This window comes from Panthera pardus, unplaced genomic scaffold (assembly GCF_024362965.1).
Source record: "Panthera pardus isolate Hobbes unplaced genomic scaffold, ASM2436296v1 HiC_scaffold_2, whole genome shotgun sequence".
Classification (NCBI taxonomy): domain Eukaryota; kingdom Metazoa; phylum Chordata; class Mammalia; order Carnivora; family Felidae; genus Panthera; species Panthera pardus.
Window position 1 is genome coordinate 48,985,092 of NW_026526765.1, and position 9,004 is coordinate 48,994,095.

Consider the following 9,004-nt stretch of genomic DNA (forward strand, 5'->3'; position numbering starts at 1 on the left):
CTAGAAGCAACAACAAAAGAATGTCAGTTCCTAAAAGCAGGGACAAGGCTCCCAGGAAGAGACACAGGATCCAGCACAGTGCTCTCACATTGATCCACAGGAAGTGAACGAGAAAGGGTCAATTGCACTTCCAGCCCAAACATGAAATTACTTCAATCCCCGCAGGACCCAATTCCCCTCCCCCATCCACCATTCTTCAAACACAAAGGAAAGAAACTTCAAGCTGAGATGTGATGGAAGTGCTCACGTACAGGTCTGGGAAAGGCAAACACACAACAACACAATCTTCAGTGTGGCTCACAATCTTCACATCTGGATTCAAGTGCTAGCTCTGAGCTCTGACACTGTAGTTGTGCCAACCTGGGCGTGTTCCTGAACCTCCCACTAGCTCAGTTTCCTCATTTATAAAATAGAAATAATAATAGTCATCCTTATGGGAACCTTGTAGGGATAAAGTGACATAGTAAATGTAAAAACTTTGTCTCAGGGCCTGGCACACTGAAAGCCCCTGATACATGTTGGCTATTATCTAAAATACCAGGAGAACTCTCTTCATAGTGAGTTCTTATTTTATGTTATTTTGGCTCTTGGTTTGGATGCCCCACTCACCCACCCATTTCAGAGGAGACAACTAGAAGAGCCTCTAACTAAGGTTTTATAAGATACATTTGAAGCACATAAGAACTTACAGATAGCCAAATTAGCAACACACCCAGAATAAATTATTTGAGATATCATGGCCAATAAGCGCGCACACACACACACACACACACACACACACAAACATGTTCAACATCACTGGTAACTGCTCCCGCCAAAAAATAAAATTTTTTAAAGATACATTTTAAAAAATCACAGTGACAAATATTTTTTAGGACCCATAAATCACAAGGCAGTGGGGCATAATGAAAAATGGGCACTCTCATACCCTACCAGTGAGAATTTAAATTGATACAAACTCACTGGGAAATAATTTGAAAGTTGGACCAAGAGTTTTTGAATGTTTAGACCCTCTGACTCAGTAAAATTCTATATTAAAAGAGCAAATGGAAGCACAAGTAAAGTTTTATATGCAAGGATGCTCATTACCTACAATAATGATTAATGAAATATGACTTGAATGTCCAATAATAGAATGGTTAAATAAATTATAATCAATCATATGGCAAAACACTAGACAGTCATTAAAAATGACTTTAAATAATTGTTAAACTATCAAGAAAGTACACATGATAATTATTAAGTACACAAAGGCTCAAAACAACACTGTTTATTTTATTTTATTTAAATATGCTTTTGTAGAGAGAAATGTATCAAAAGGTTACCACAGTTACTTCTCAGCAATAGGATCATGGGTTAATTTTATTTTCTTTGCGCATCTTTCCATGTTTTTAGAATTGCTTTTATATTTTACGTGATGGGCTTTTAATCTCTTTTTACCTTATTATCATGGAAAATTTCAAAGAAATTAAAAATTCAAGTCATAATAAACTTCCATGCTTCAACAATTCAACTTAAGGTGGTTGAACTTATTTCAAAGGAAAAAATTATTTATTTGAAATGAGATATTTACATATTTAAACATATCAAAAACAGGACCAAGGGCACCTGAGTAGCTCAGTCAGTTAAGCAGTTAAGCGTCCAACTCACGATCTCACAGTTGTGAGATCAAGCCCTGAGTCAAGCTTCACGCTGACCACATGGAACCTGCTTAGGATTCTCTCTCCCTGTCCTCTCTCTCTCTTTCTGCCCTTCCCCCACTCATGCATATGCTCTCGCTCTCTCTCTCTCTCTCAAAATTAAATAAACTTAAAAAAAAAAAAAGGATCAATTCTTTGGTGTGCTTTAAATGCACATTCTCTAAGTTGGGACCAAGGAACTGAGAAACTCTTGAAGTCTTTTTTCAATCCACAGAAGCTCTTGATAGAGTGGAGCTTCTGTCCCTTTTAAGGTTGATCTCAAAGCTTAGTTTCAGCATCTGAGAAAGTGAGCCAACTGCTTTGCCACCTCTGGTTGGGGACCTTCCTCTGCCAAGTACATTCCTCTTCTCATTTGCCCCAAACTGCATCTGCCGTTAGGGTCCTGGGCATCCCTGGGACAGTCACACCACCAAGGGCTCTGATGAGATCTGAACGTTCTGATACAGGAAGCTTGGGCAACCCTGTCCTTTGCTATTTTTGCACTAATTCATCCTATTGACTTCTCTTAAAAAGGGACATTTCAAAATCATGGGGAGAGGAAGCTAGGTGGATGTTTGCACAATAACTTCACTACGGGATCCACATCTCTGTTTCTGATGCCCTGATGCAGCTCTGTTAACACCCATTCTGGTTGCTGATCCTTTGCCACTTTACTCTGGGATGTTCCAGAGCAAGAACCCTACCCAATGACACTAAGCATCAGGACACAGTCCCAAGTGGGCATTTGAGGAAAAGTACACACCAACAGAGCTGTAGCAATTCCCTCATTCAAGGAGTAGACGGCCATGTGACAGTCCAGACAAAAAAGGCAAGTTGACACACATCTAAGCACTGCCACATCTCCAAAGAGACACAAGCTGCAACATGAGTATGAGTATTTATAAGTGGGCACTCCAAAAATATTTCCCTCTGGTGTGGAAGATGCTCAGACACTGATATTTATACTTCCTGCAGGAAAGGGTTAAAATTCCTTTCTCTTTAGAGGTAGATTAAATAAATAAAATAGGGGCGCCTGGGTGGTTCAGTCGGTTAAACGTCCGACTTCGGCTCAGGTCACGATCTCACAGTCCGTGAGTTCGAGCCCCGTGTCGGGCTCTGGGCTGATGGCTCAGAGCCTGGAGCCTGCTTCCGATTCTGTGTCTCCCTCTCTCTCTGCCCCTCCCCCGTTCATGCTCTGTCTCTCTCTGTCTCAAAAATAAATAAAATGTTAAAAAAAAATTTTTTTTTAATAAATAAAATAAATATAAATAAATAAATAAACAAATAAATAAATAAGTAAATATATCTTCAGCTCCATAGGGTATCAGAAATCTGTCCTGTGTATGTGCAGCCCCCATACGATCTGGTACGATATTTAGTATACAGTGAATGTTCAATGAATGTTTGATGAATGAATTAATTACATAAATGAGAATAAGAGGCCTGAGTGAAACCTACCTTATACTCTCTCTCTCTCTGACATTCATTCATTTGTTCATTCAATGGATACTTATGGCACAGGGCACTGTGCCGACTAATCCTACAAAATATTTTGACCCAGATTCAGGGCAGACAACGGCTAGGAATAAAGACAGGATCTAGAGCTCCACTTTGTTTCTCAGGCCCTTCCTGAGGATGCTAGGCATCCCACATCTAAAAGGAACACAGAACCTCTACAAAAAGTATCGGATCCCTTCCTTGAGCAATAATGGATAAATTGGACTATCCAAGATCCTGTTTTTTAAAAATAACCTGCTCCAGGATAGCCATCCATCAATCTGTCTAGACTTTCCCTGAAGCTATTTTTAGCCTTTCCTACTTTTTGATGAAATGAATTCCATGCATTTATTGTCTTTAGGATAAAATGTTACTTACTTTCATTTCTCCTAAAATTTTTGCAGGAAGTTCCCTTAATAAATTCAAACTGAAGCATTTTTGGACATGTCTGTATTACTCTAGCCATAACTTCAAGGATTCCAAGCATTTCTCCACCCCCAGCCCCCATTTACCTTTCCAGACTCAAAAGCCACAAAGTCTGAAGTCTTTCCTGCTTTTATATGCTGCCCAATAAATCATGAGCCCAAAGGACCTTATTAACTCTCCCTTCTCCACAGTCCTCTTTCTTCCTATCCCCTCTAAGCCCTATTTTATAAATGAGGAAACCGAAGTTCAGAAAGTAGAAAGTCCCATAGCTGGTTACTGGCACGCAGCAATCATGTCTTACTTTCTAGCCCTTTCATGACTCACTTGAACTATAAAGACCAGAACCACAAAGAATATCCTAGATGTACAGGTCCTCTCTGCATAACAGGATAATATTTTCTGTCTTGCTCCCAATCGCCTTGAGAAAGCCTGTGCATTTTTCTGGTGTTATGGCCCAAGGAGCCCTACTGCATTTTAAGATGTATTTCCCAGTACTAGATCCCTCCCTGACTCTTAAAAATAGCTTGAATTATTATTTTTCTCTTCAAGTAAATTATGTCATCAATAAAATAAAGCATGTATATATAGACAAAATATAGCAATGACAATATTTAATCAATTCCATTTGAGAGATGGTGATTTTTGTGACTATTTGCACTTAGCTTGTGTCAGCATCAATAATTTTCATTTCCTCAACTAATAGCATTTGAAAGTGTTCTACAAGTTTGTCATACAATGAAGGCAAGTCCCATCTGGGATTTTCAAAACTAATACACAGAGAGGATGTAGAGTGAGTCAGAAACAGAACTTATAATGATAACTGGGCTTCCAGGAAGATTAAGAAGGTGGCCTGCCACTTCACAGAATGGAGCTGTCAGCTCCTGCCTTTGAAAATAAGATATTTTGGGGTCTTACCTTTTCTTTCGTGGGGTTTTCTGCAACCTTCCACTGAGGTATTATTAGTTCATGCTGCAGCTGGGGGCTGCCTTCCCCGTTTTCTCCTGCCAATACAGGATGCACAACCATTGGTATCCCAGGAGTTTGCACCCTAGCTAAGCTAGGCATGCATTGCCAACTGGAAAGAACACCTTATTGGGTCATTAGGAGACCTGCTGGATGCCAGGCTCTTGGCACTTCCTGAGTCAAGCACTCTGCTAGTTGTTGGCCATATAGTGGTACACAGGGCTTACCAAGGTCTCTGTACTCCCCACAGTTTACTTTCTAGAGGTGAGAGATGCACAATCCACAAATATTCTCAAATGGTCCAACAGGGTCATAGAATAAAGAGACACTGAAGAGGAAGTACCTATTTTAGACAGGATGATCAGCAAAGATGGCATTTAAGATCTGAGAGACCAGAAGGTAGCCATGCAAAGATCTGGGGGAAGAGTGCCCCAGGGAGGGGCGCTAGCAAGAGCAATCAATGGTCATGCGTGAGCAGAAGTGGACTTGGCCCATTTAAGGAGCAAGCAGAAGGTAGAGGTAGAATCTAGTAAATGAGTGGGGAAGTTGGTAGGAGATGTGGTTGATTGGTAGGAGATTTACTAGGTAGAATCTAGTCAATGAGTAGCAAAGTTGGTAGGAGATGTGGTCAGCAAGAGAGCCACAGGTCTGTATCACAGAAGCCATGGAAAGTGTCTGGATTTTATTATAAATAGACTTGGAGGGGCATCTGGGTGGCCCTGGGTTAAGCATCCAACTCTTGATTTCAGCTCAGATCATGATCTCATGGTTCACAAGATGGAGTCCCTAATGGGGCTCTGCACTGACAGTGCAGAGCCTGCTTGGGATTTCTCTCTCTCCTTCTCTCTCTGCCCCTCCCCAACTCACACGTGCACTCACGCTCTCTCTCTCTCTCTCTCTCTGTCCGTCTCTCTCTCAAAATAAACAGATCAGTAGGCACTGGAGTGTTTAGACACAGAGCAATATGCTCTGTATTCAGTTTTTAAAAGATCATTCTGCCGGCTGGGTGGAGATGGGGGGTATGGTGGGGGAGGGTGTGGGAGTGAGAGTAGAAGCAAGATGGCCAGGCTGGAGACCTGGTGAGTGATGATGGTGGCTCAGACTAAAATGACCTCAGTGGAGAAGAATGAAGTGGTCGGATTCTGGGTATGTTCAGAATCATGGGTCAGATTCAGGCCCATGGGTGATTCCCACTGAGCTTCAGCTTGCTCATCTGTAAAATGAAGACCATGATACCCACCTGCCTATGTCACAGCGTTGCTGGGGAGAGTCACAGTGAAAGTGCTCCCAGAACCACAAAGCATCCTGGCATTACCTTGAGCTTCCTAATGGCAAGTTTGCATTTGCAGATCACTTCCTACTTTCCAAATCACTATCACCACTTGGTTCTCCTTCATCCTCAAGACAAGATAAGCAGCAGGATTCCCATTTTGCAAAAAAAAGGTGAGTTGAAACTTGTTTGAGGAGAGATTTGTTCTAGGCACTGCAGACATCACTCTTGCAGATAACCTCGATAAACTGGTAGTTTCCCAAAACCTAAACAAATTAGTCTCCACAAGAATAGGTTAAATCCATAGGACTCCTGGGGTGGGGGACCTAGATTTAGGGAGACTCCAAAAATCTATTCTTTCTAAACCAACCACATCAATCACATAGAATACAATGAGTGATATGAAAGATAGCCACAGCTGTTCTGTTAGAGTGGCAAAATTATGAGTGATTGATGTTCCTTTCAGATTACTGATATAATGTATTCTCAATCAAAATATATCTGAAAAAATAATCTCATTAGACTAGCATTAGAATCATCATACTGGTAAAAATCAGAAGCAGTGCATCCATTTACTCATGTTTTCTGAATGCTTAACTATTTACCAAGTACTATGCTAGGTGCTTGATATTCATGGGGAAACCAGAGAGGCATAGTCCCTGCTCCAGTGGCTCTCAGAAGTCTGGATTCTTTGCAACAAAAAGGAATTATACGACATTTAATGGAATATTTAAAGGAATGAAATTATCTTTATGATCGCAAAAAAAAAAAATGCTGAAAGCAAGTCTAAATAATAGAGGAACACAGTATATCTTAAGAAAAATTGTTCAAAACTTGCAAATGAGGCAAAAAGCAAGCAGGATGTCCTTTCAATGTCACACTGGAGCACTATTTAACAGGCCCTCTCATACATCACCAAATTTTTCTAGGGGAATGTACATTTGTTTGACTTTTTTTTTAATTTACAACGAATTAAAAAACCATACTCTGTGAACTTAACATGTTAACTGTAAATTTTTGTCTGGTAGAGAGGCAAATGACTTTAGTATGGGAGAAAGATAACTAAGGATTATGGTTGTTTCCCCGGATGGGGCACTGACCACTTTCACATCTGTCCCAGCACATGATTTCAACAATTCCTGGATACCTGCACCATCCCTGTTCCTCTAATGCTTTCAACCAGCTACACCACCCTACTCGCAGCCTCGTTAATGAATTGAAGGAATCTTTGCCACCCATTCATCCTATATTTGTATGAGTCATGTTTTTAACTTTTTGAAGATTACACTTCTGCGATTTCTTGATTTAATCTATAGTCATTAAAGTCATGTTTTTGCAGAATGTAACGATGTGGCAAACGCTCACACTGTGAAGTGAAGAATGCAAGACACAAAACTGTGCATATGGTACGGTTCCAATTTTATCGATATATATTTATAGGAACACACACACAAAGACTGGAGAAAGGAGGAGAGACTAGGAAAGCAGCGGAAAGAAGCCAAAAGCAGAAAAACAGTGGGAAAAGAGAAAGAGGGAGAGGGAGGCAAGCCAGGGAGAGGACCGGCTGTTTTCTGCCTGCTCTGGGTCTCCCGGACCCCCACCACCTCCCGGGGTGCACAACGTGGGAACAAAGCCCAGGCTCCCAGGCTGGGGGACCGCGGGGGAACAGCCCCGCGGAGTTGCAGGGGGCGACTCCCACGTCCTCCGGCCACCCAGCCCACCCATCTCCATCCTCACCCAGCGCCCTCGCACCCCGCCACTTACTTCTGGTCCACGCCGGCAGGGCGAGCGCCAGCAGGCAGAGCCGGACGGCGCCCACGCCCCCGGGCATGGTGGCAGCGGCCCCTTGCGCGCTCCGCGCTCACAAGCACGCGGCCATGCCAGCCCCCCGGCCAGGCGGCGGCGCGTCAGGATCCCACTGCTCTCCCAGCGCCTCCCAGCCCGGCTCCCAGCCATCGGCGACGACGCTCCGCCCTCAGCTCCGCAGGGCTCCGCCGCGGGGTGGAGGAGGGGACGCGCCCGCCAGGAGGGGGCGGAGGGACCGCGGAGGAGGGGCCTGGGGGACCCCTGGGCAGCCCAGTCGGCTCAGGTAATGGGGACCGGGGGAGGGAGGGTCGGAGCCCGAGGAGGGGCAGGCTTCACGGTGCGCAAGGCCTAGGGAGGGTCGGGGGGCTCGGGCTTCTAGGAGTTAAAACTGGACCCCTGTCTGCACAAGGGTCCGTTTCCTCTGTCCCACACTGTGCTAAGACGTCTTGGGTGACACCCAGAGGCTACTCACCCAGCACCGTGCCCTAGAGGCCGCCACTCTTGGAGGCAGGCTCTGAAAGAGTTAACCGAATCACCGAGCACAAAGAACTAAGTGCTATATGGAGTTGTTTTCTTAGCAGGACACAAATCTAGGAGCCATTCCTCTGACTGGGAGGAGGCGGGTGTCGGAGAGAGGATTCCCAGAAGAGAAGACATCTGAGCTCCGGAGGAGGAGAAATGGAGCACCACGCAGAGAAAACGGAATAGACAAATGTACTAGGGCGGGAAAGCCCACAGGCTGTATTTGGGGAAAAACCGAAATTAGCTATAGTTAGGAGTTAGGCCTTTGGACGGAAATGAAGGGAGATGAGCCTCCAAAATAATAATAAGGACCTCACTTACTGAGGACCTACTCTCTGTTCAAGTAAAAAGAAAAAAAAAAAGTAACTAAACTGGATACAGCCCTCACTAAGTGCCAGACACTGTCCTCACCACTTTACATACATTAACTTAATTAATTAATTAACTAATCTAGGAAGAGAACTACTTGTATTGTCCTTTAAAATGTGCCAGGGACTCTGCACATCATCTTTCAGTTAGCCCAGTAATACCCTGGGCTAATGCTTATCCTGTTTTAGAGATGGGAAAACTAAATCTGAGGGGCCAAGTAATGTGTGCAAGGTCACACAGCTAATGTCAGAGTCTGGATTCAAGCCCACATGAGTATAACTCCAGAGTCTGATGCAGCATACCTTATTTTATAGATGGGTAACTGATAACCAGAGGGAAGTGGCTTGCCCAAGATCCCTTGGCAAGGTTTGGCAAAGCCTGGTTCTAGAAACCAAGCCTCAGACCTCTTGTCATCTGTTCCTTGACAGCACCTCTTTCTTCAGACCCAGGTTTGTACAACTCAACAAAATAC

The 9,004-nt window shown here is 43.6% G+C and overlaps 1 protein-coding gene across 1 annotated transcript in view; it reads right to left on the reverse strand.

The window, feature by feature from the left end:
- The window catches only part of ADAM19 (ADAM metallopeptidase domain 19), an 81,401-nt gene extending 73,688 nt beyond the window's left edge, over window positions 1-7,713 (reverse strand). Inside the window, exons 1-2 of the mRNA XM_019464542.2 lie at window positions 7,600-7,713; window positions 4,518-4,603 (exon numbers count right to left, since the gene is read on the reverse strand). Coding sequence (XP_019320087.1) covers window positions 4,518-4,603; window positions 7,600-7,666 — 153 coding nt within the window. The 5' untranslated portion in view covers window positions 7,667-7,713. The remainder of the gene's footprint in view (window positions 1-4,517; window positions 4,604-7,599) is intronic.
- Window positions 7,714-9,004: the final 1,291 nt, after the last annotated feature.